This window comes from Chiloscyllium punctatum, chromosome 9 (genome assembly GCF_047496795.1).
Source record: "Chiloscyllium punctatum isolate Juve2018m chromosome 9, sChiPun1.3, whole genome shotgun sequence".
NCBI classification, from domain to species: domain Eukaryota; kingdom Metazoa; phylum Chordata; class Chondrichthyes; order Orectolobiformes; family Hemiscylliidae; genus Chiloscyllium; species Chiloscyllium punctatum.
The window spans coordinates 23,572,658-23,599,918 of NC_092747.1; the positions used below are offsets into that span (position 1 = coordinate 23,572,658).

The window sequence follows — 27,261 nt, forward strand, 5'->3', positions numbered from 1 at the left end:
CTTTCCAAGTACATGTACATCCTGTTCCTCAGGATTCCCTCCAACCACTTTCCCACCACCGACATCAGGCTCATCAGTCTATAGTTCACTGGCTGGGCCTTCATGTTTCCTAAATAGTGGCGCCATGTCAGCCAACCTAGTGTCTTCTGGCACCGCACCTGTGACTATCAATGATACAAATATCGCAGGAAGGGCTCCAGCAATCACTTCCCTAGTTTCCCACGGTGTTCTCGGGTAGACCTGATCAGCTCCTGGGGACTTATCCACTTTTATGCGGGTCAAGGCATCCAGCATTTCCTCCTCAGTAATATGGACATTTTTCACTCAAATTACTTTAAAAATATATTGTTTGTCCAGATTACTTTTGTTCAACTTCACATATGCTGTTTAAAACATAATTTATACACTTAACTGATCCACTGGATACTTTCATTCCTGGTATGTTCTTTTGCGTCACCGGTCTCATTCTTCAAATTTATTTTTAAAATTCTTATCACATACTTATTGTTTACAGTAATCAATTATTTATATTTGCCACTTTATTTGTTGGGCTCAAATTCCTTTAAGGTTTAACAATAAATCATGGCCATTCCCGAATATAAAAATTGTCAGTGTCCTTTGGTGAGGAGTTGTAGTGATGGCGAAGGTAGTGGAAAAATTATATCTGGGTTAGATTTGCTACCCGAAGTCCCTCAGGCTTGGCCATTCATTGAAACCACATCACAGCTGTATCCTAACTCCATCCATTCACTTTAGCTCCTTATCTCGTAAAACTGAAAAGAATTAAGTTACACCGAACAAAACAAGTCTTTCAGTATAAATTGTAAGGTAATAGTGGATGATTTGCTTAATGCTTTTTTTTACAAAATTTATTACCTCTTAAATTAATTACCTTAAAATCAGATGAATTTTAGATGAACAGACAGGACTAGTTAGCTGTATGCACTCTTGCACCATAGCTTTAAAGTCTAAGGATTTATTCTGGGCTCACTAATAGCCTTAAGTTAACTTAGGAGGTTGAACAGATGCAATGTATGCATTGGTGTACGTTAGTGAGGACAGAGTTCAACCTGGCAGTGACAATTTTCTTTCCTGCTCCGGTATCAATATCACGGCTCACATTAGAAAATGGCTGCTTTTCTCAGTCGGTGGTGGGGGGGGGGGGGGGGGGGGAGGGGAGAGGGGAAAGCAGGTAGGCCCAAGGCAGGGGTGGCAAGAGAGAGGGAGAGCGATCGAGAGAGAGAGCGAAGGCAGGCCCAAGACAGGAGGGGTGGAGGCGAAGGGAGCAGGCAGGGTCGGGAAGCAGGCAGGCCCAAGGCGGGGGTGGGGATGAGGGGTGAGCAGGCAGGCCCAAGGCAGGGGCGAGGGTGAGGTCGAGCCTTGTGCTGAATGCAAACCCAGCATGGCCAGGTGCCTATGGACTACGATGTTTAACTATTAAGTGTTTCTTTGTTTTTCCATGTTTTACTAAGAAAGACTGAGAAGTTTAACTTCTTAACTTGCTTTATTTTCCTGCTGTGTGCCTCGGTACATTTGTTTCTAAGATGGTGTCGTATGTAACATTGTAAACTCTTCACTGTACTCCTGCAAGTCAGCACATGTGACAAAGTTAATTCAATGAAGTCATTTATATGCAGAGAAATAATAAGTCAATTACTAAAGTGATTTAATGTTCAGATTACCTGTGGTATCATTCTAGTCAAGTGGAATCGTGCCAAAGCAATTCATCATTGATTATGTGCAATAATACCTAACCTCAATACTCAAACACAGCCGAATACAAGATCAGAATAGAATAGCTCATCTAAAAATACGTGCAACTTATTGTATTAGGTACCAATGACTTAGCACAACTGAACAGAAGCAACATGGCAGTTTCCTTTTAATATTTCATACTGCTTGGAGAAGCGCATTATACAGCTTACATGAATTTAATGCGATCAGAGGAAACAAAAATAATTCCACTGGTAAATGCTTTAAACAATTTGAATACTGCAAACATAAATAAATAAAATTTGCAAAAAGATTACATGAAACATGAAGAGTTTTGGACGGAATGGTTGTTCATATACATTATTTACATGAAAAAGCAGACTTAAATCATAAGTGCATCCCCAAGTTAACATGGCTATGATATGCATTACTCATTAATTTACAGAACTGGCAAACGGTACCAGTATGTTACAACATAATAAACTGTGTACAAGTACCACTTAGTTTTCATCTATTACAATATTCTCAACGAAGACCTTTTCAGCTTTCCAAACAGACCGTTTTCTACTTAAGAGAAACTTTTGATGGATGCTTTTGAACTGAAACAAGGTTGCAGTGTTATACAAATGGCCCTAAATGAAAAAAAAAATGTATGCCAACTGAATTGAAAGTGAGCAAACTTATCCTGCAGAGCTATTTACAAATCTATTCTGACTGATTGGTCTTCTGGTGACATTAGTGGCATATTTTCTTTATCATACGGTACATGGAGAGAATCTTTATATGAAATGCAATACTTTTGGAGCAATGGTAAAAGAAAAAAAAATTAAGACACAATTCTGCATAATTTGCTCTGAATAAAATTATTTTATGTCAACTTGCTTTTGCATCATGTAAAACAGCAACAAATATGTTCGACAAAGATTAAAAATTCTGTAAACCTTGTAAATACATTGAGTGCCATTCCCTTAAAAATCAACAGTGCAATGAAAACATTTTATTCACTCTATTAGGGTGTTATATAGAAGGACCCCAGGTTATTTTTGAGAGCAGATGTTAATGCAAGCATGTGCCTTGAAATGTAGAAACTCATAGGGCATTAACTTCCATATTTGTCTAATACATACACAGAAGCAAGTGGAATGTGTATGACTGTTGACAGTCTGGCAGATATGTAATGCAGTTTAGATGCCACAGACCACAGTGTAGCTTTTCAAAACACACAAATTATATAACTCTTCAATGACCCTCAGTGAGCTGCCCTTAGAAAATTCCACATCTCAGCTGTATTGTTGGGCACCTTAAGGATACAAGAAGGGTTCTGCAGCAACCATTTGTTTTAAAACTAATCAAGTTGCATGGAAATACAAATGATCTGATCCAACTCCTATGTTTAAACAATAGTTAGTTTAATATACATCCCTTCCTTGATAACCAAGGTAAAATTACAGCTGAGCTCAGTCAAAAAAGATTACAATATTGTTATGAAGCCAGAAAAAGTAGTCTTTTCTCCAAGGACATAAATCAAATAGGACAAGAGACATGGGATTTATTATTAAACCATAAGGATGGTCTTATGAATATGGCTAAGAAATAATTAGAGTTGCGAGTATAAAGGGAACCAGTTTCAGAAACTAGAATAGATGCAAAACATTGAATGCAAATTTTCTAATGTGGGAAAAGCTGTGATAAGCATGGAGACAAGCTTTAATGAATTGCATGGCCTTCTCTTTCTTTAATGTTCAAAGGCATTCAAAATTTTGAAACTTCAGCGTGAATCTTGAGAAAGAAGTGACATCTCCTTTTCTGTTTCTGGAATTGTAATGTTGTTTCGTGTGTAAACTCAATGCCCTTTGGACAAACTCAGATCTAATAGAAACTAAAAAGTGCACATTTTTGACAAGACCATGACTGAGCTGTGTTTTTACTGCTATGATTAGGAAAGTAGATATGTTAGCAGATATTCTGTAAAACAGGAGCTATTGTCATCGGTTCGGGCAACTTAACTGCAAATGCAATGCACAATATTTTGGTTTAATCTGTATTGGTGACCGAATTGGAAAGCTCAAGCAAATAGTTCTCTGTTATTCTCAAAAGTAGTGAAAAAACACATCAAGTTCCATATGACCTGCTCTTTGTAAAACACAAAACTAAGACTCTTACCTAGTAAGCCACCTGAAGCGTACACAGATTTGGAACTGATTACCCTCAGCTCTTCAACAATAGTCAATGTCCAGCCATTGTGTACTGCTTTCACTGAGGGACATTCCCTTCCTGTGTGCCTCAATTTCTTTTTAAAAACAAAAGTTCTTTTCAAATGGCAGTCCCACAATCTACTCTATCATGTACTATATTACATATTGACAAACTAACCAAAACAGCATGCTCTACATATACAGAGGAAAAAGACCAAATTGAGGGATGGTGGAACATTTACATCTCAAGAAACATTTAACTGTTCAACAAGCTATCTTTTTTTTGGTGGACAGCTATCTTTACTATGTATGTTTCACTGTTTAAAAACCCCACAACTATTACTAGAAATGAGTAGTCATTCATAGCAGTCACATTTGGTTAAGGTCTTTTTCCTATTTTTAAGTGTCGACTTTTCCAAACGTTCCTTCTGGTGGTCTGTAATGTTTTGGAAAAGCCTTCAATTGTAGAATATTAAATGCGTACTTGCGACATCCAACATTCTTCATCGTGTTTTCTCGGCGACATCCCTCGCTGGGGAAGAAACAAGTACAGAGAATGATAGAAGCAAAGAAAAAAAATGACACAAAGTAAAGACTTAAGACAATGATAAGATGTGTATTTTGTTAATAAGAGAAGCAACAGAATGGTAAGCGGTGATTATGCAATACGTGCTTCACAGACAGTTATTAAATTGCCAGATTTGTATGTATAAGTTTTAAAAAAAAAGATGAGTTTTAAGTTAAATTTGAATCTAACTATAACACACCCAAAATAACTTTTATTTCGACTCCTTTTCAGATTTAACCATTGTTGTAACTTGGCATCAAGTACTTATGTTCACGTTACAAGTTACAAATTGCAATTGGCAATTACAAACACTAGTTTGCTAATTTGTGAACCTGACTTGAAAACTGGCAGCTCAATGCTATGTTTTTTATATATAGTCAGGGCTACCAGAAAAGAGGAATTATTTTCCAAATCAACTCCTCCACGCATTAAATTCAACTGCATTTTATGCTGAATGGGTAAATGCACTGAACAATGCGGCTGTAGGGATGATTTTCACTATGCGCTGTGCTAAGTAGTAACCACAGCACAGAAGGCTACCTATTCATCCATGAAATATAACTTTCAGGAGATTAAAAAAGGGAAGAATATCGCATTTCTTAAAAAAAACTAAAGTGCAAGTCTCTGCGTAGGGCATTTGATAATTTACCATACAGCATGAGGCAGTCAATAGGCTCAGAAGCTGGATCTTTGGAAAGCTATCCATTTAGTCCCATTCCTTTGCGCTTTCTCTGTGACACTGCACAAGATCTAAGCCAAGCTTAAAGTGTTATTGAATTATCCACTAACAGAGGCTAAATGGGTGTGCTATAAGGCAGAAGCAGAATGCAGTACAACAGATCTTTTGTATTTACATAAGCAAATTAGTTATGCTTGCTCAGATGTCTGAGCAGATTTTTTTTAAAATGGCAAAGCATTTATGTAAGCAAGTCACGAAGCAAGTTATCCCAAAACTGGCCAACATACACATTTTAGAGGGTTATTATATTTCAAAATAATTTTAAATACAATTTTATTCTGTTAAATACAGATAAGCAGTTTTGAAGAGGTTTTACCACTTCTGCAGTTTCATCCAAGGAAGTGCCGTGGTTTCAGAACCCAACACAAAAAGAACATTACAATAGAACAGTCACACAACAAACAGAAAAGTTATGACTGCACTAGAATGTATAAAAAGGGCTTAAATAAAGTTGAAAATACAGTATATGCACTGTCCTTTTACTTTAGATATATTTCAAGAAACTGAGGTACTGGTCATGTTTCTATTACAAGAGTGTTCATGTATATAGTTGATATAATCTTTAATACATCCTCTATTGTAAGCCTTGATAAAATATATACAAAGTACAGTGTAAAGTTCAACATTGGTAAGGCATATTTTACGGTGGACAATTCTATTGCACATCCTTCCATTCAGTGGCTTTTCAGAAACAAGTAGCTAATCTTGTCTAAAAAAAAAACTTTATTTTTAAAATATAAAAATGGCTTCTCTTCATTGGCATCGAAATCTGGCCAGCAGATAAGCCAGGCTCAGAAAGACGCATACAATCATTAAATTGGGGCTAAGAGCAAGTAAAGGGATGGAATAGAGGAGACTGGGGTCAAGCCTGCAATCACGGATAGGCACCAGGCCACTCAAGTTCTTCTGTGTGACTACCTCCCGCGTTCCAATGCTGTGAAAAGGGAAAATGTAGGAAATGGCAGGGGAGGAAGAGGGTTGGGAGGGTGTAAAAAAGCAAAACAAACATGCAGCAAACAGCATAAAAAGAATAGGTGAGAATATTTCAAACAGAAGGGAAGAGGAAAAGGAGAGAAGGGGCAAGTTTTTTTTAAAACAAATACAGAAATACAAAGTATCAGGTAATTAGGAAATAAAGCACCAAAACCAGCAAATTAACAGAAGAGTGACCAAAGTAACACATTAGAAAGGGAAAGAGTGAAAAAGGAGAAAAAAAAGAGAAAAGTTGAAAATTCAGAAAGAATGACAATGGTTTCTCATGTTCAGTCTGTATGTATCAAGTACATGCTGCACTCTCATGCCTGGTCATGCTTCAAACTGCACAAGCAAACTGAACGTGAATAACCATCCTTGTATTTAGCCCTTTCTCACCTTCAAAGGGAAATATTATACAAAGTTGCCACAGATATAAAGCTGTCTTGTAGTTCATCTAGAAATTTCCCTCCAGTCCCAATAACATATTTGTGCAATAAGGATAAGAGGCGGTAATATTCTTGCATAATAATAAACTTCCTCTTTTAGAGTGGTTAAACTCTTTTTGTGATTGTGGAAATGTTCCATATTTATGATACCAATATCACAAATATAGGAAAGTTGAAGAGGCTGGAAATTAAGTGCAATTCTTAGCTTCATATAATCTTTAGAATGTTTCTTTAAACAATTTAGTTATCTGTGAGAATAAAGGGCAATCATTTATTTGGAGAAATTTAGAACACCAACTAAAAGCACTGCCGACATACTTAGGTGAGACAGGATTAAATAACAGTTAAACAGAGAAAGGATAAGAAAACTACAAGGAACTTTGAGACAAGGCTTTGACACAAGGCACACAATAAAACTAACTTTGAAACATCAGTGACTGCAAACAGGATTCGACCACAGTTCGTGTTGGGCCATTTACTGTGTTCTTATCCTTTCTTTGAAATGTACCGCAAATGTAGAACATATTGTTAATTAGTGCTGAAATGTTTTCAATAGTTGAGTGTTATTTAAAGTTTTTCATGTTAACAACATTTTTAAAACATGTAAAACAAAACAGATGACTGCTGCATAAAAATGACAAAAGAAATGAAAAGCTCAGACAATTCTTTAATTTTAGTCACGTTCATGTAGCTTTTATAAAAAAGTAACAAGCAACTTCACTGCTGTTGTGAACTGAGCAAATGGAATGAGAGCAAACTGCAGAAGAGTTTCTTTTGTTTCAGCTACACCGGGTAAACTAAAATTACATCCAGGCTGAGCATTTCAGCTTATCAAGATAGTTCCCTGTTTTCAAACTTCTAAAGCTTCTAACTAATTTTAAATGTAATTCAATTTAAATAGAAAATACTGATGAAAAAATTAGTTTTAAATATTACATTTTCTGCTTTCAACAATAATTTAATATCATCTGATTTTGGGAAAAAAAACGACAGAAACCTAGGCTGAAGCTTCTCTGCATGGGTCACACGAAACCTGCTGAGTTTCTCAAGCAATTTGTTTTCATACTAGAAAATACAAGTTTGGCAGTGCTCCAGTGTAGCTACATTTATGCAAGTACTGAAGCAAATGAGCTGGAGGCAAAGCCTGAAACATTTGGGGGTGGCACGGTGGCTCAGTGGTTAGCACTGCTGCCTCATAGCACCAAAGTCCCAGCTTCAATTCCAGCCTTGGGTGACTGTCTGTGTGGAGTTTGTACATTGTCCCCGTGTCTGCGTGGGTTTCCTCCGGGTGCTCCGGTTTCCTCCCACAGTCCAAAGATGTGCAGGTCAGGTAAATGGCCAAGAGAAATTGCCCGTAGTGTTAGGTGCATTAGTCAGAGGGAAATGGGACAGGGTGGGTACTCTTCAGCAGGTCAGTGCGGACTTGTTGAGCCGAAGAGCCTGTTTCCACACTGTAGGGAATCTAATCTAATCATGACAGCAAGGAGTAAAAACAATGACTGCAGATGCTGGAAACCAGATTCTGGATTAGTGGTGCTGGAAGAGCACAGCAGTTCAGGCAGCTTCCAAGGAGCTTCGAAATCGACATTTCGGGCAAAAGCCCTTCATCAGGAACGAAGGCAGTGAGCCTGAATCATGGAGATAAAAGCTCCTCTAGCTGATCTTGAAACGTCGATTTTGAAGCTCCTTGGATGCTGCCTGAACTGCTGTGCTCTTCCAGCACCACTAATCCAGAATCAAGGAGTAGACCAATCAACCTCTCAAGCCTCTTTTGGCATTCTGTGAGATCACGATTGTTCATTGAACTCAACATCCTAAATCCCATTCTCCTCCCACCTTCCTCACCCCACCCGCCACTCCCTTGATCCCTTTAGGAACAAGACTATATCCACTTCCTTCTTGAAAACAGACAATATTTTGGCCTCAGCCACCTTCTGTGGCAATGAATTCCATATGTTCACTACTCTGGGTGAAGAAATATCTCCTCAGCTCAGCCCTAAAAGGCTTACCCTTTATCGTTAAATTTATGACCCCTAGTTCTGGACTCCCCTACCATCAAGAATATTCTTCCAGCATTTAACCTGTCTAGTCCTGACAGAATTTTATAGGTCTCAATGAGATACCCCTGATTTTGTTAAACTCTCGTGAATACAACCTTAACGAACTCCACCTTCCTTCATTCATCAGTCCTGCTACCCCAGGAATCATTTGGTCAACTTTTGCTGCATTCCTTCTATGGTGAGAACAGCCTGCATCATAAGGAAACCAAACTTGCACAAAATATTCCAGGTGCAGCTTCAACAATGTTGTGTGTAATTGCAACAAGACAGCCTTGCTCCTGTACTCAAAACTTCTCACTAATGCCTTCTTTACTGCCTGCTGCACCTGCACGCTTACTTTCAAATGACTGGTTCACAAGGCTACCCAGGTCATTGAACATTGTAGATTGAGACAGGGCAGTCATTCAAATAATAATCTGCCTTTCTATTTTTAGCAAATAAAGTGGATAAGCTCACATTTATCCACATTATTACTATATCTGCCATGTATTTGTCTACTCACTCAGCCTGTCCAAATCACACTGCAATACCTCTGCGTTCTCCATACAACTTACCTTTCAACCCAGCTTTGAGTCATCTGCAAATTTTGAGATATTAAATTTAGCTCCCTCACCTAAATCACTGTATCCCCAGTCACTGTTCCAGCTCCGAAACCTGGACTTCCAGGAGCTGCAGCTGGAGACACTTTCTGCGCTCATTCTGGTCCCGGGCACTGGAAATGTGTCTAGCTTCCCACATACAGCAGCAGGAGGAGCACACAATGCCTGCCATTACTTACCCCTTTAAATTAAATCTTTTAGAATATGCTTAACATGAATCACAGGCTGACCTAACTTGGAGATATTTTTGAAAAAGTAACAAAGGGTTTACGAGGGTAATGTTGAGCATCTGGTGTACCTGGACTTACAGTGCAACACAAAAGCCTTGAGAAAAGTTACAACAGTTCATGGAATAAAAGGGACAACAGCAACACGTATACAAAATTGACAGTGATAAGAAACAGAGAGTAAGGGTCAACAGATATTTTTCAGTTGGAGGAAGATTGGTACTGGAGCTCCTCAGGAGTGTCCTCCCTTTTCCTGTTATATATTAATGATCAAGATCTTGGTGCATAGAAAACAATTTCAAAGTGTATGGATGACATAAATCTGGGAAGTAGTGTAAACTGTCTAGACAAAAGTACAGAATTTCACAGACACATACAAGTTGGAGGAGTGAGTAGATAGGTGGCAGATGAAGTTTAATGGAGCAAGGTGGCAGATGATGCATTTTGGTAGGAAGAGCATGGACAGACAATATAAACATACTGGATACAATTTTAAAGGAGGTGCAGAGGCACAGGGACCTGAAGGTGCACACAAATCACTGAAGGTGGTGGGACAGGGATATTACACTTAGACTGGGTGGAGAGAGCATTGAATAAAGTATACTGTGTCCTGGACTTTATTAATATGGGCATAAAGTACAAGAGCAAGGAGGTGATACTGAATTTGTGTTAGAACTCAGCTGGACTAGTGTGTCCTGTTTTGTATGCCACACGATGGGAATATAGAGATGCACTGAAGACCATGCAGAAGAGGTCAAGAACGGTTCTAGGCGAAGTTTAAAAAAGGGGCATCTTCAATGTGCCCCAAATGTAAAATAAGCGTAGGTACTCTTACCCATTGCTTCTGGACATGTCACAGGCTCGGTGTTTATTGGAGCGCTGTGACAGGAGAGATAAGGAGAGTATTGAGGACTGAAGTTAAAGTAGATCTCTCCTCTTAAGTCTATTGAATTCATCGCCTTTAGACTGGCATGGGAAGAAACTATTTAATATTCTTGTATACCGTGCATGGAAGAATATTCTGATGAACTGGGCGCCTGACAACCTGCCGGGCTTGCTGGGACGGCGATAATTAATTATGGAACACATTCCCTTGGATTTTTTTTAAACAAAAATGGTGCAGCTCACAACAGATCATTTTTATAAGACATGGCAGCCCAACTGGAGTTATTTGGATATAGATATGTTGGCTATCTTAACTAGGGCGTATGTTTAACCAGTACGGTTAGGTTTGTTGAGCCCTGGGCCCTAGAGGGAGCACTCCGGAGTTAACATGGGTATATATACAATGCCCCCGTTCTTTTGTTTGGGTGCTCTGCGGTCGAGCATAGCTATTCTGTTTTTTTTTCTTTTGCTTTTTTTTAATCTATTAGTCAGTTACTTATTTACTGGTGTTGTTTTGCACAGCGTTAGGTTTTGTATTATAGGGTAGGTTAGCAATTGGTAGACAGTAGTTGTATTGTAATTTGCGTTTTTTCTCTTTATTATATTGGTATTTGCTATTGGTTGTATTTTTAATGACTTTATATTTTTGTAAAGTCAAAAATATATTTTTTTGCTAGTTCCAGGAATGAGAAACTTCAACTATGAAGACAGACAGGAGAAATTCAGACTGTTTTCCTTGAATAGAAGGCGGCTGAGGAGATATGATAAAGGGCTGAATAAACTAAGTAGGGAGTTAGAGGGCTGAAAATTGTGTTTTTGTGGCTATGTGCAATTACGTCAAGTTTTTGTTTTGGAGGAATTCTCACCATGAAACTAGTGAAATTTCTTCTTGTTTCTTACCAAGCATTCTCCATTACTATCACCTGGCTCCATGCTGTCACTCACATTTGATACCATCCCCCCCCCTTAACTATCTGCCACTTCTGGAACAAGTTGCCAAATCACTGACAAGACCAAGATCCTGGTACCAGTGTCACATTTAAAAGGCCACTGTGCACCTGGATAGTGCTGGTATTCTGAAGCTGCCCTGCTTAGTCAAAGACAAAATTTGACAGGAAGCTGGAGGTCCTAGTCAAAGGAGTGCTGCAAAGTTTAAGGCATCCTCTTCCTATCATAGAATCCCTACAGTGTGGAAACAGGCCCTTCGGCCCAACAAGTCCACACCAACCCTCTGAAGAGTATCCCACCCAAACCCATTCCCCATTACTCTACATTTACCTCTGACTAATGCACCTAACCTACATATCCGTGAACACAAAGGGCGATTTAGCATGGCCAATTCACCTAACCTGCACATCTTTGGACTGTCGGGGGAAACCGGAACACCTGGAGGAAATCCATGGACACAGGGGGAAGAATGTGCAAACTCCACACAGACAGTCGCCCAAGGCTGGAATTGAACCCAGGTCCCTGGCACTGAGACAGCAGTGCTAACCAGAGCCACTGTGCCATCCCAGTTCCTGTTCAGCCAGCAAAAGGATTACAAATCTGACAGCCCGTTCTGAGGTCGCCATCGGAGTTGGTGCCATCTTAACAGCTTGCTTTGCCAGGGTCAACGTCATACTTTGCTCTCTGTTAATGCACCCAAACTCCATCAACATTCATGCTCTGCCAGTATCATCACTGCTTGCGACTCGTCTCACATCCTCAATCACACACAACATTAATCCTACACAGCCTCTGTGCAGCCCCGTCACTCACCTAGGATATCTCATAACTATCCATATCAACATTGATAGCCATACCACCCACATTCACTGTACCAGAGTCTGCCCTTTCTTTTATTCCAGATGACAGAATTATGGAATGCCTTCGCTAATGGCATTATGGGTCTACCTATGTCAAATAAAATGTACAGTTCAAGGCGGCAGGCCACAACCACCCTATTGAGGGCAACTAAGGATGGGCAATAAATACTGGCCAGACCGGCAATGCCCATGTTCCGTGAATGATGTTTTAAAAACTAGGGCAGAAAGTGTAGAGATAGGGGAGGGGAGCATAGTATAGGATTGTCCCCTCCTTTGGGCTGACGTATCTTATTTGTTACAGAAGATTGGGACTGCTCCTGTAGGGCAACCGAAACATCTACGTCCTGCCAACTGAGTAGGTACCATTTTTCATTTCACTGCAACTCTCACTGTAACCCCACCGTCAGTCTCATTCATTGGATACCACTTATAACCACTGACCATGAGGATCTCTCTCTCTCTTTCTCTCAAATATTGCAGGTACCTCTAAAATGTCAAAGAGCTCTGGAGAAAAGCCAGCTCCAGCAGAAGCAACCTCCTAGGTTTCTGAGGCTGAGTGTACATCAGAGGTAGCATCAGCAAGACTTCCTCCTGCACCTCCACTAACTCCAATATCAACACCTCAGCAGGAAGGTTAGTCTTAGAAAGTTTGGGAAAACAAGCTGGTCAGCAGTTTACTTCAATAGCTCCACAGTTGGCTGAGGAAGCAGCACTCCAGGCTGCTGGCATCTGAGGACTGTCAGAGACAATTTACCAACTCAGCCCCAGTGGCAGGTTCAGAAAGAAGAAAACCTATTGAGGACACTGGGGGCAATGAATTAAATAGGAATTCTCACATTTATGTAAATTTCATGGTTTTTCTTCTACACCTGTTTGATTGAGTCTCTGTAGTCCCAAATGCAATTGTCCCAGCATGATACCTAGCTTCATATCCACACAAGATACCTGATGGATCAATGTCTGTGTTGAGGGGCTGCTTTGGATACTCAACAGATTTTGATCTATCACAAAACTGGCCCTTTTTTTTAAAATAAAAAAGCTGTTCCTTTTCTCAAGGATACAGTGTCCTAATTTTTTTCAGATGGGTCATAAAACAGCCCACGCTCCGAATCGGCTGAAGTGGTACACAGACTAAAAGGAGGTCTTTTTGTTTATACATAAACAGAAGAGACTTTAGGCCAAAGTTTTTAGGTTTTATAAGTAACCTCTATAATGAAAGGGGAGTGGTCAGACCTGGAAGCTGGATTCTGGTTTTTAATCAGTGGCAGCAGAGGATGTATGGAAGGCGGCTGGAAACCTCGCTCTCTCTTTCTCTCCTTCTGCACTTCTAATCTCGACCGGTGAGCTTCTATTCCATTTTTACTGTGTTTAAGGGGTCTGTTTATTGGGACTGTTGTATATTTTCCAAACAGCTTAATTAAGTCTAATTTGGATAGACTGTTCTAGGGGTATTCTGTATTTCATTCCATAATTTGGTGAATAAATTTTTATCTGTTTTAAAACCTGGTAGTCAACCTAGCTAACTTACTCTGGGTAATTTTCACTGTACACTTACCAAAACAAGTAGCAAAGATATGGTCTGGGCTGCCTGCTTAAGTATGTTTTGAGTGGTCTGGCCTAGTCCATTACAGATTGCCGTTGGCTGATCATGTACAGTAGTTGTGTAATCAGTTCCGAAGAGGAGTCTTTGAACTTGAAATGTTAGTGCTGTTTCCCTCTCCACAGATGTTGCCAGATGGGAGTTTCTTCAGCATTTAGAGTGTAGCTTCGCTCGCTGAGCTGTAGGTTTGATATCCAGACGTTTCATTACCTGGCTAGGTAACATCATCAATGGAGAACTCCAAGCGAAGTGAAGCTATTGTCTCCTGCTTTCTATTTATAGGTTTGTCCTGGATGGGGTTCCTGGGGTTTGTGGTGATGTCATTTCCTGTTAGTTTTCTGAGGGGTTGATAGATGGTATCTAGATCTGTGTGTTTGTTTACGGCAGTGTGGTTGGAGTGCCAGGCCTCTAGGAATTCTCTGGTATGTCTTTGCTTAGCCTGTCCCAGGATAGATGTGTTGTCCCAGTCGAATTGGTGGTTTTTTCCATCCGTGTGTAGGGCTACGAGGGAAAGGGGGTTGTCTCTTTTTGTGGCGAGCTGGTGTTTGTGTATCCTGGTGGCTAACTTTCTTCCTGTTTGCCCTACATAGTGTTTGTGGCAGTCCTTGCATGGAAGTTTGTAGATGACGTTGGTTTTGTCCATGGGTTGTACTGGGTCTTTTAAGTTTGTTAGTTTTTGTTTGAGAGTGTTGGTGGGTTTGTGTGCTACTAGGATTCAGAGGGGTCTTAGTAGTCTGGCTTCTTTGATATATGGTAAGGTGGTTAGGGTTTCTGGCTGTGTTTGGTCTGCTTGTCGTGGTTTGTTCTTGAGGAATCTGTGGACTGTATTTTTTGAGTATCCGTTCTTCTCGAATACGTTGTATAGGTGGTTCTCCTCTGTTTTCCGAAGTTCGTCTGTGTTGCAGTGTGTGGTCGCTCGTTGGAATAGTGTTCTGATACAGCTTCGTTTGTGTGTGTTGTGATGGTTGCTGGTGTAGTTAAGTATTTGGTCAGTGTTTGTCGGTTTTCTGTATACGCAGGTTTGTAGTTCTCCGTTGACCTTTCTTTATGCCTATGAGGGTGTTGTTGATGATGTTAGATGTCTCTTCTATCTTGTTGCGTTTTGTGATGACAAAAGTGTCACCTACGTAGCAGATCCAGATTTTTGGGTCCAACAAAAACATCATGAAGCTAGTGGACCTGTGCCTCACCACCCACTTCACCTTCAACAACATACTCTACAAACAAACCAATGGCACACCCATGGGATCTCCGCTATCAGGATTCATAGCAGAAGCGGTAATGCAAAGACTAGGACAAACAGCCCTACCAACTATCAAATCAAAAATCTGGGTCCGCTACGTAGATGACACCTTTGTCATCACAAAACGAAACAAGATAGAAGAGACACTTAACATCGATAAAGTTCACAAAGGAGGAAGAAACTGACAACAAGCTCGCATTCCTGGACGTCACAGTCGAAAGAAAGGACAATGAAGAACTAGGCCTGGTTAGTCATGTTAAGTAGCAAACTCCAACAGGCTTTGATGCACAGAAACAAAGGATACTCTGAACTGTCATTGTCAATGGCTGTTTTCCAAACATTAACATTAACATTAACTCAATTTTAATTAGGTGAAGATTACTGTTTTCACAGCCTTAAAACTGCTTTCTTGCTCAGGCAAGCTAAAACTAAATTAATGCAGCAATTTCAGATATTCTTCAGTGCCATCTGAAGTTGGTTTCGAATGTGTTATAGGTGCAACATATTACTAATCTGAGCATACCCACATACTTTACCAGGAGCATTATTTTTCCAAGACTAAATACAAATGAATCAGCTCCTGGGCTGCTATGAAATTGCTGAGATATTTGAGATGACTGCATCCACTCTAAGACATAGATAGTTTAACCGTGTCAGCTGTTAGTGCAGTTTATTGAAATTTTAAGACCTGAAGGCTCTTCATTACTGTAGGAACAATGGTGTTCATTCAGCCCTTCAACTCTCTGCCAGCATTGATTCTGATTCAACAAAAAATTGTTCAATTCAACTGACCTAAACTTAATGGCTTTCTGAGGGACTGAGTTTCAGACTTTCACTACCATTTGTATGAAGTGCATCTTGACATCAGCACTTAATCACAGAGAGATTAAACTCATTTAAATATTGTATTTCTTTGGCAGAAATGCAGTTTCGTTTGGAGAAGTTGCCTCAAAGCTGACCTGCAGTCCTATTGTTGGCACACTTCAGGTCTTTAAAAAAAAATCCATCCTGTGTGGCAGGAAGTAGTTTGAAGAGAAGCAAGACATGTTCCCCAAAATGAGGTGGATGGTCACATCCTAACAAGTCCTACAGCAGACAGCATATACAGGCATGTTTTTTTGGGGATGAAGTGGGACTGGCAGGCAGACACAGAATGGGTGGGGCCAGAGAATACTCAGATAGCCTCTTGGAAATCCATGCACCTTTTGGACACTATTGCTTTTCCAACATTGCAATAGAGTACAATTTTGAACAGAATTCATTCACAGCATGTGCATCACTGGCTAGGCCAGCACTTATTCCGTTGCTAATAGCCCTGAGGATGGCTAAGAATCACATTGCTGTGGATCTGGAATCACACGTAGGCCAGATGGCAGTTTCCCTCCCTCAAGGACATTAGATGGGTTTTTCTGACACTGGTCATCACATGGTCATCATTAGACTCTTAATTTCAGATTTTTAACTGAATCCAAATTCCACCAACACCATAGCAGAACTCGAACCTAGGCCCCCAGATAATTACTGGCACCTCTAGGTTACTAGTCGAGCGATAATACCATTTGGCCATTGCCTCTACAGACGGAGTTCTCAGATGAGCAGCAAATGCATCCAAAGGTCAAAACGTTTGAGTTACTCCAGCACCTTTAGTTTTTGAGTCACCCCAGCTCCTTTCTAATAGTCACAGAGATGTACAGCACAGAAACAGACCCTTCGGTCCAACTTGCCCATGCTGACCAGATATCCTAACCTAATCTAGTCCCATTTACCAGCAGTTGGCCCATATGCCTCTAAACCCTTCTTATTCATATACCCATCCAGATGTTTATAAATGCTGTAATTGTACCAGTCTCCACCACTTCCTCTGGCAGCTCATTCCATACATGCACTACCCTCTGCGTAAAAAAACTTCCCCCTTAGGTCCCTTTTATATCTTTCCCGACTCACCTCAAACCCACGTACTCTAGTTCTGGACTCCCCCACCCCAGGGAAAAGACCTGGTCTTCCTATCCATGCCCCTCATTATTTTACATACCTGTATGTCATCCTTCAGCCTTCAATGCTCTAGGGAAAACAGCCCCAGCCTGTTCAGCCTCTTCCAATCCTGGCAACAGCCTTGTAAATCTTTTCTGAACCCTTTCAAGTTTCACAATATCCTTCTGACAGGAAGGAGACCAGAACTGCACACAATATTCCAACAGTTGCCTAACCAGTGTAATGTATAATGGCAGCATGACCTCCCAACTCCTGTACTCAATACTCTGACCAATAAAGGAAAGCATACCAAACGCCTTCTTCATTATCTTATCTACCTGCGACTCCACTTTCAAGGAGCTATGAACCTACACTCCAAGGTCTCTTTGTTCAGCAACACTCTCTAGAACCTTACCATTAAATGTATAAGTCCTGCTAAGATTTGCTTTCCCAAAATGCAGTACTTCGCATTTATCTAAATTAAACTCCATCTGCCACTCCTCAGCCCACTGGCCCATCTGATCAAGATCCCATTGTAATCTGAGGCAACCTCCTTTGCTGTCCACTACACCTCCAATTTTGGTGTTAACTGAAAACTTCCTAACTATACCTCATATGTTCACATCCAAATCATTTATATTAATGACAAAAAGTAGAGGACCCAGCACCGATCCTTGTGGCATACCACTGATCACAGGCCTCCAGTTTGAAAAGCAACCCTCCTCCACCATCCTCTATCTTCGAGCCAGTTCTCAATCCAAATGGCTAGCTCTCCCTGTATTCCACGTGATCTAACCTTGCTAACCAGTCTCCCATGGGGAACCATGGTTGAACGCCTTACTGAAGTCCATGTAGATCATGTCCACCGCTCTGCCTCATCAATCCTCTTTTGTTACTTCTTCAAAAAAAAAACTCAGTCAAGTTTGTGAGACATGATTTCTCCACACACAAAACCATGCTGACTATTCCTAATCAATCCTTGCCTTTCTAAATACATGTAAATCCTGTTCCCTCAAGTTTCCCTCCAACTATATAAATATTCTTCGGTGATATGTTTTTTGCTGCTCAAACATTTGGATTAGTTCATCTTATTGTGATAAACATAGTTGACAATTTCACTGTATCCCATTTCCCAATGCTATTCACTGCACCCAATTTACAATCCTTAGTATTATTGGATATGTACTTTTCTGCAGTTTGCATCTTTCTGCAGTCAGTTCTGCAAGCATTTCTGAATGGCTCGTTAATAAATGAAAGCTCACCTCCTCATGCAATCCAGGGCCTGTGTGAAAACTTGAGGTGCCATTCCATGCTCATGCTGCAAGATCAGGCACTGTTCCAAAGTGATTGACATAGCTGTTCGGTCCTTGGCACTTTTACAGCTTGTAAATCGAACCCCATTCAATCTACGACAAATCTAACAACAGAAAATAAAAAAACAAGATTGTACGTGAAAAGTGGCTCAATTCTTTATACTTAATTTCCAAAATGACGATTATTTCTGAAGCTAAATAAGAATGCAACAAGATTCAGAAACTTTCAAATATACATTTAAAAGAATGAGAGGTGACCTTATTGAAGATTTTCGGTGGGGGCAGGGGGGGACTGACAGGGGGAAGATGTGGAGAGGGTGTTCCCCCCTTGTGCGAGGGAGGGTGTAGGAGCAGAGGGAACGTCATCTCAAAGTAAGGGGTCACTCATCGTAGGCAGAGATGGGGAGGGATTTCTTCTGTCTCTTGGGGTGAAGATCAGAGCCCTGGGCGCCAGCACACACTGTGTGCCCAGGCAGCGGGTAGGGTTAAACCTGGGCCAAGATCTCACGCCCGATTTCCTGGAGCTAGATTTAAAAGAAGGCACAAGGGGCAAGTGTTTTGTGCGGAGGATGGTTCGCGGTTGGAGTGGGCTTGCTGGGGAGTTGGTGGATGCAGGTACATCCATGTTTAAAAGATATTTGGGTAAGTATATGAACAGGAAAGGTTTGGAGGGATATGGGCCAGGAGCAGGCAGGTGGGACTAGTTTAGTTTGGGAATATGTTTGGCATGGACTGCTTCCATGCTGTATTACTCCATGACTCTGACTATGACATACCAAAGGTAAATTAGTCAATCGAGAGATCTGATGGCTAAATGGATGTTAAAAGAGAATCATTTACAATATGAGAAAAGGAAGTTGCACATTATTACATGCTCCAGAAATAACTCCATGTGTTCATGCTAGTTGTATTATGAAACAGCCTTCCTGTGTTAAGCATCATATTGTGATCTCAGGGCATCAATGTAATATGTCATATTTGCTGCAGAGAAAAACAGTGGGGTTAGAAGATGCAAATTCATTGACGCCTGTTTCTCTAGGTCATCTTCTCAGATACCTGAGCTTTTGGTTTCTGCTTCTCTCTTCCAGTGGCCTTCCAGAAATTCAGCCTTCCACAGATCACAGCCTGTTGGTGACTACCTTTCAGTTGGAAGTGTCAATATTAGTCATTTCGATATCTTGTTCATAGGTGTCCTTATATCAGAGGAATAGATGATTAAGGAGGCATGACCCAATAGTCAATTCACCAGAAGATCCATGTGTATCCAGTAGTCATTCATCCAATACTAAACCAATGATGTACGCAGTGCCATCATGCTGATGGAATTAATAGTTTTGGGGCTTGAATTTGTTACCCCGTTCTGTCAAGAAATGCCGAGGCACGCCTGAGACAGCAAAGGTGGAAACTTGCTATCTAGGTCTCACCACCAAGAGTGCGCACTGAGGGATCAGGCTTGACAACTTGCAGTTCAGTATTCTCAAATCAGGTTGTTGTGTTTCCACACTCATACTTAGCCTGGACTTAACAGCTGCAGATTTTAAGAAGTGTATGCTGATTTTAAGTGATAACTGAGTTAGGGATTGTAAAGTCTAGGTTTACTGAACTGAATTTACTGAAACAGCTGCAAAAACAAAAACACAGGTACAGGCAAAAGAGTTTTAGAATCCATTCAGTATTCTAATAACAGTAGTGTAGAAACTGTTGTTTCGAAACTGGCTGGTGCGTGTGTTGTAACTTCTCCCCGATGGTAGAGGTTGTAGAAAAACACTGCCAGGGTGGGATGGATCTTTGAGAATACTGGCGGCTTTTCCTTGACAGCGAGCCTGGTAGATACATTCCACAGATGGGAGGTTGGCCTTTGTGATTGTCCAAGCAGAGTTCTCCACACTCTAACTGTTTCCGATCTTGAATGGTACAGTTGCCATACCAGGTAGCGATACATCCAGACAGAATGCTCTCGATGGTGCACCTATAAAAGTTGGCAATAGAATTAGTCATCATGCCAAATTTCCTTAGCTGCCTGAGGAAGAGGAGACGTTGTTGGGTCATTGTAACCAGTGCCTCCACAAAAGTCGAAGAAAGCTCATTATTAAGGACCACTCCCAGGAGCTTGACACTCTCCACTTGTTCCAACTCTGTGCTGTTCGTGTATAGGGGGCATGAGTAACATCCCGCCGATAGTCAATAATGAGTTCCTTGGTTTTGCCACATTGAGAGCTAGGTTGTTCTCAGTGCACCATTTTTCCAGGTCTTCCACCTTCCATCTGTAGTCTGTTTCTTCACCATCTGAGATTTGACTGACTATGGTGGTGTCATCAGTGAACTTGTAAATAGCATTAGTCTGGTATTTGGCAATGCAATCATGGGTATACAATGAGTACAGTAGGGGGTTGACAACACACCCCTGGGGGGCTCCAGTGTTGAGTGTTAGTGAGGATGAAATATTGTCCCCAATCTTCAATGATTTTGGCCTGTGGGTCAGGAAACTGAGGATCCAGTTGCAGAGAGTAGGGCTTAGTCTGAGATTACTAAGTTTAGTAATCAGTCTCATGGGGATAATAGTGTTGAAGCCTGAACTGTAGTTAATGAGTAGAATTCTTACGTAGCTGTTCTTGATGTCAAAAATGTTCTAGGGAAGAGTGAAGGGCAAATGATATGACATCTGACGTGGATCTGTTGGTATGATAGGAACATTGGAGTGAGTCAGGAGTAGTGGGGAGGTTGGAGTTGATCAATGCCATGACCAGCCCTTTCAAAGCACTTCATGACCACCGACGTTAGGGCCACTGGATAGTAATCATTCAGACATGCTGCATGAGCCTTCTTAGGCACAGGGATGATGTTGGCCCTCTTGAAACAGGCAGGGACAATGGCCTGCTGCAGAGAGATTGAAGATGTCAGAGAAGACATCTGCTAGTTGATCTGCGCATGCTCTGAGTGCACGGCCTGGTACTCAGTCTGGTCACATCACTTTCCTTGGATTCACACGAAGGAAAATTGATCTGACCTCTGATGCAGTGAATGCTGAGATAGGTTCATCAAGACTTGTCAGAATAGGTGTTACCTCTCTGCCGAAATTTTGCTCAAAGCGAGCATAGAAGGTGTTGAGACAATCTGGGAGGCATGCGTCATCGTCTGCTATCTTGCACGGACTCATTTTAGAACTGGTGCTGTAATTCAGTCCTTGCCATAGTTGCGGGTGTCTGTCTGGGTCTCTAGTTTGGGTCGATATTGGTCCTTGGCTGTCTTAATGGCTCTGTGAAGATCATACTTGGATTGCTTATATTTGAGTAGGTCTCCTGATCTGAAGGCCTCACACCTGGTTTTTAGCAGGTTCTGTATGTCCTGATTCATCCGGAGTTTCCTGTTGGGGAACACCCGGATTGACTTCCTCTGTATGCAGTCCTCCACACACTTGCTGATAAAGTATACAAAATAACATTGCCAATGCTTACAAATGATAGATTAGCAACTTCCTAGACAAAATGTCTATCTTTCTGATGCTGCTGGTCAAACCAGGCATGAATATGCTTTTCAATTATCTCTGCAGACATTTATCAGCACAGCATGTTAGCATGGGATTGTCAAAAAGCAAATCAGAGATGAGGAATTGGCATACTCTTGTCTTGGATCTGAGGAGAGCAAAGCTGAACAATTCTTCATCAATTTTGTTATGCAAGTGATTCCCCTCTGCAGATGTCCTCGAGGCATATGACAGCAACAAAAATAGAGTAAAAAAATGTCAGAGCCAAAAGCACAACCCTATTTGAGCTCTCTGCACATCTCAAAAAGATCTGATTCTGACCTTATCCATCATGTTATAAAGGAAAGAGAAGACCACAATGAGCAACTGCTATAGACAGCAAGTTTTATCCACGAGCTTAACCAGACCATGGTCAAAATCCAATTGAAACTAATCACGGCAATATATAGGGTCTCCATTGTTCCCAGCACTTTTCTTACAGCTGCCAGACTTGAGAAGCTCAAGTCAATTGCAGATCCTCTGGTTCTGAAGCCAAACTGGAACGTGGTATAGATACATTCTGCCAATAACTGCAGTCTGACAAGAGTAATGTTCAGCAGTTAAATGCTTTGATTGCTGCCCTTATTCTAGCACAAGCTCACAACATGCACATCATACTTCACTGGAGGCTATATCCCAGAATGAGACAAGGATGTTTGCACAGATGCTGAAGTGCCAGTTTCTCATGCTCGAGTTCACACTATTGTACCAACACAGTACGCAAATCAATAGCTTTACTAAATTCCTCCACAGAGTTGGATACCAGCTCTGTCATGCCAGAGAGCTTGTGGTTTTTCAAACCTCAACAAGCTTTCTCTTTTGACTCTAATTCAAGGCAATGTTCCACCAACCGTGGTGACATCATTTCCTGCTCTTTTTCTCAGCAGGTGGTCAATGGGTCCAAGTCAATGTGTTTGTTGACAGTTCCGGTTTGAAAAAGAACAGGATATGACATCACTACAGGAAAGGACATCACAAACCCAAGGAAACCTAACCACATATAGAAAGCAGGTCACTAACACCAGAGGCTCACTGATATTACCTGGTGTAAGGACAAAACATCTGAAAACAAACTTGCAGCTCAGCGTGCAAACTTACATCCAGAACCTCATTCATGGCATGAGGTCATAGCTGGCGAGGCCAGGATTTAGTGTCCACCCCAGAGAGCAGTTAAGAGTCAACCACATTGAAGGAGTTACATCTTGTTCAGATAAGGTAAGGATGGCAGTTTCTTGACTTATAGGACATTAGTGAGTCAGAGAGTCATAGAGATGTACAGCACGGAAACAGACCCTTCGGTCCAACCCGTCCATACTGACCAGATATCCCAACCCAATCTAGTCCCACCTACCAGCACCCGGCCCATATCCCTCCAAACCCTTCTTAATCACATAGGAATCCAAATGCCTCTTAAATGTTGCAATTGTACCAGCCTCCACCACATTCTCTGGCAGCTCATTCCACACCCATACCACCCTGTGTGTGAAAAAGTTGCCCGTTAGGGGTCTCTTTTATATCTTTCCCCTCTCACCCTCTAGTTCTGGACTCCCCGACCCCAGGGAAAAGACTTTGCCTATTTACCCTATCCATGCCCCTCATAAATTTTGTAAACCTCTAAGGTCACCCCTCAGCCTCCAACGCCCCAGCCTGTTCAGCCTCTCCCTGTAGCTCAAATCCTCCAACCCTGGCAACATCCTTGTAAATCTTTTCTGAACCCTTTCAAGTTTCACAACATCTTTCCGATGGGAAGGAGACCAGAATTGCACGCAATATTCCAACAGTGGCCTAACCAATGTCCTGTACAGCCGCAACATGACCTCCCAACTCCTGTACCCAATACTCTGACTAATAAAAGAAAGCATACCAAACACCACCTTCACTATCCTATCTATCTGCGACTCCACTTTAAGACCATAAGACATAGGAGTCCACTCCGCCATTCAATCATAGCCGATGGGCATTTCAACTCCACTTACCCACATTCTCCCCGTAGCCCTTAATTCCTTGTGAAAGCAAGAATTTATCAATCTCTGCCTTGAAGACATTTAGCATCCCGGCCTCCACTGCACTCCACGGCAATGAATTCCACAGGCCCACCACTCTCTGGCTGAAGAAATGTCTTCGCATTTCTGTTCTGAATTTACCCCTCTAATTCTAAGGCTGTGTCCATGGGTCCTAGTCTCCTCGCCTAACGGAAACAATTTCCTAGCGTCCACCCTTTCCAAGCCATGTATTATCTTGTAAGTTTCTATTAAATCTCCCCTTAATCTTCTAAGCTCCAATGAATACAATCCCAGGATCCTCAGCCGTTCCTCGTATGTTAGACCTACCATTCCAGGGATCATCCGTGTGAATCTCCGCTGGACACGCTCCAGTGCCAGTATGTCCTTCCTGAGGTGTGAGGACCAAAACTGGACACAGTACTCCAAATAGGGTCTAACCAGAGCTTTAGAAAGTCTCAGTAACACAACGATGCTTTTATATTCCAACCCTCGAGATAAATGACAACATCGCATTCGCTTTCTTAATCACGGACTCAACCTGCATGTTTACCTTTAGAGAATCCTCGACTAGCACTCCCAGATCCCTTTGTACTTTGGCTTTAGAAAGTAGTCCATGCTTGTATTCTTTTTTCCAAAGTGCAAGACCTCGCATTTGCTCATATTGAATTCCATCAGCCATTTCCTGGACCACTCTCCCAAACTGTCTAGACCCTTCTGCAGCCTCCCCACTTCCTCAGTACTACCTGCCTGTCCACCTAACTTCATATCATCGGCAAACTTCACTAGAATGCCCCCAGTCCCTTCATCCAGATCATTAATATATAATGTGAACAGCTGCAGCCCCAACACTGAACCCTGCGGGACACCGCTTGTCACCGGCTGCCATTCTGAAAAAGAACCTTTAATCCCAACTCTGTCTTCTGTCAGACAGCCAATCCTCAATCCATAACAGTAGGTCACCTCGAACACCATGGGCCCTCACCTTGCTCAACAGCCTCCTGTGTGGCACCTTAAAGGCCTTTTGGAAGTCTAGATAGACCACATCCACTGGGTTTCCCTGGTCCAACCTACTTGTCACCTCTTCAAAGAATTCCAACAGGTTTGTCAGGCACGACCTCCCCTTACTAAATCCATGTTGACTTGTTCTAATCTGACCCTGCTCTTCCAAGAATTTAGAAAACTCATCCTTTCAGGAAGCTATGAACTTGTACTCCAAGGTCTCTTTGTTCAGCAACACTCCCTAGGACCTTACCATTAAGTGTATAAGTCCTGCTAAGATTTGCTTTCCCAAAATGTAGCACCACCCATTTATCTGAATTAAACTCCATCTGCCACTTCTCTGCCCATTGCCCCATCTGGTCAAGATCCTGTTGTAATCCGAGGTAACCATCTTCACAGTCCACTACACCTCTGATTTAGGTGTCATCTGCAAACTTACTTACTGTACCTCTTAAGCTCGCATCCAAATCATTTATGTAAATGACAAAAAGTAGAGGACCCAGCACCAATCCTTGTGGCACTCCACTGGTCACAGGCCTCCAGTCTGAAAAACAACCCTCCACCACCACCCTCTGTCTTCTGACTTTGAGCCAGTTCTGCATCCAAATGGCTAGTTCTCTCTGTATTCCATGAGATCTAACCTTGCTAATCAGTCTCCCATGGGGAACCTTGTTGAATGCCTTACTGAAGTCCAAATAGGTCACATCCGCTGCTCTGCCCTCATCAATCCTCTTTGTTACTTATTCAAAAAAACTCAAATCAAGTTTGTGAGACATGATTTCCCACGCACAAAGCCATGTTGACTCTCCCGAATCAGTCCTTGCCTTTCCAAATACATGTAACATCCTGTCCCTCAGGATTCCCTCCAAACATTTGCCCACCACAGAGGTCAGGCTCGCTGGTCTAAAAGGTTCCCTGGCTTGTCCTTACCACCCTTTTTAAACAGTTTTCAAAAGTTCTTGCCTAATACCGTCAAAATTGGCCTTTCTCCAATTTAGAACTTCAACTTTTAGATCTGGTCTATCCTTTTCCATCACTATTTTAAATCTAACAGAATTATGGTCGCTGGCCCCAAAGTGCTCCCCCACTGACACCTGTCACCTGCCATGCCTTATTTCCCAAAAGTAGGTCAAGTTTTGCACTCTCTCTCGTAGGTACATCCACATATAGAATCAGAAAATTGTCTTGTATGCACTTAACAAATTCCTCTCTATCTAAACCTTTAACACCGTGGCAGTCCCAGTCTATGTTTGGAAAGTTAAAATCCCCTACCATAGCCACCCTATTATTCTTACAGATAGCTGAGATCTCCTTACAAGTTTGTTTCTCAATATCCCTCTGACTATTAGGGGGTCTATAATAAAACCAAAATAAGCTAATCATCCCTTTCTTATTTCTCAGTTCCACTCAAATAACTTCCCTCGATGTAATTCTGGGAATATCCTCCCTCAGCACAGCTGTAATGCTATCCCTTATCAAAAATGCCACTCCCCCTCCTCTCTTGCCTCCTTTTCTATCCTTCCTGTAGCATTTGTATCTTGGAACATTAAGCTGCCAGTCCTGCCCATCCCTGAGCCATGTTTCTGTAATTGCTATGATATCCCAGTCCCATGTTCCTAACCATGCCCAGAGTTCATCTGCCTTCCCTGTTAGGCCCCTTGCATTGAAATGTGGTTTAATTTATTAGTCCTACCTTGTTCCTGCCTGCCCTGACTGTTTGACTTAGTTGAGTTTTTCCAACAATCAAGAATGGATTCATGGTCAGCCTTAGACTATTAATGTCAGCGTGTGTATCCAGGAAAACAAATTACTCAGCAGCATTATAATAAAGATTACTTTCAAACATGATTCGTTACAGAATCTCAATTTTCAATTCATTTCACAGGTTTCCCCAAAGTTATATCGCAATCAGTTACCTATCTGATGGATTGCATGTGTTCGTATTCATACTGAATAGTCAAGCAACCATTTGGCCTCAACAATGAAGTGTGCTGAGATAATAAAATCCATAACTAATGGAAATCCAGATCAAATGCAGGTTTACATCTAATATTTTTAGTTTTACAACTTATTTTAAAATGTTGATCAATTGTAACCAATCCACTGAAATTTAAAATTCCAGTATTAAACTTGCAAATAAAACAGCTTACCTCAGCGGCTTGCCAAAGGATGTCTACATTCTTATTCTTTCTTGCATGAACATTTTGGCCAAGAAATCTCAATAGTTCAGGCAGACACGTCTGACTCCGGGATCGAGGTAAACCTATAAAAAATACGTTTATGCAGATATAAACAGAATAAAAGCAGGGAAGCACTGATGCTATCATTTGTGGAATGTGTTTTACACCATCTACAGGTTGTTAACGTTGTACATTCACATTCATTGAACTAGCT

General features: G+C 41.4%; 1 protein-coding gene across 13 annotated transcripts in view; it reads right to left on the bottom strand.

Annotated features, from left to right (window-relative positions):
• Positions 1 to 1,649: 1,649 nt before the first annotated feature.
• The window catches only part of LOC140481199 (inositol polyphosphate-4-phosphatase type I A), a 203,901-nt gene continuing 178,289 nt past the window's right edge, over positions 1,650 to 27,261 (bottom strand). For 9 of the 13 annotated variants that reach the window (XM_072577016.1, XM_072577017.1, XM_072577014.1 and 6 more), the window contains 3 exons: positions 27,018 to 27,130; positions 18,292 to 18,446; positions 4,454 to 6,149 (listed from right to left, as the gene is read on the bottom strand). In XM_072577016.1, coding sequence (XP_072433117.1) covers positions 5,969 to 6,149; positions 18,292 to 18,446; positions 27,018 to 27,130 — 449 coding nt within the window. In that variant the 3' untranslated portion in view covers positions 4,454 to 5,968. The other 4 variants (XM_072577026.1, XM_072577023.1, XM_072577022.1 and 1 more) reach the window with 2 other exon arrangements.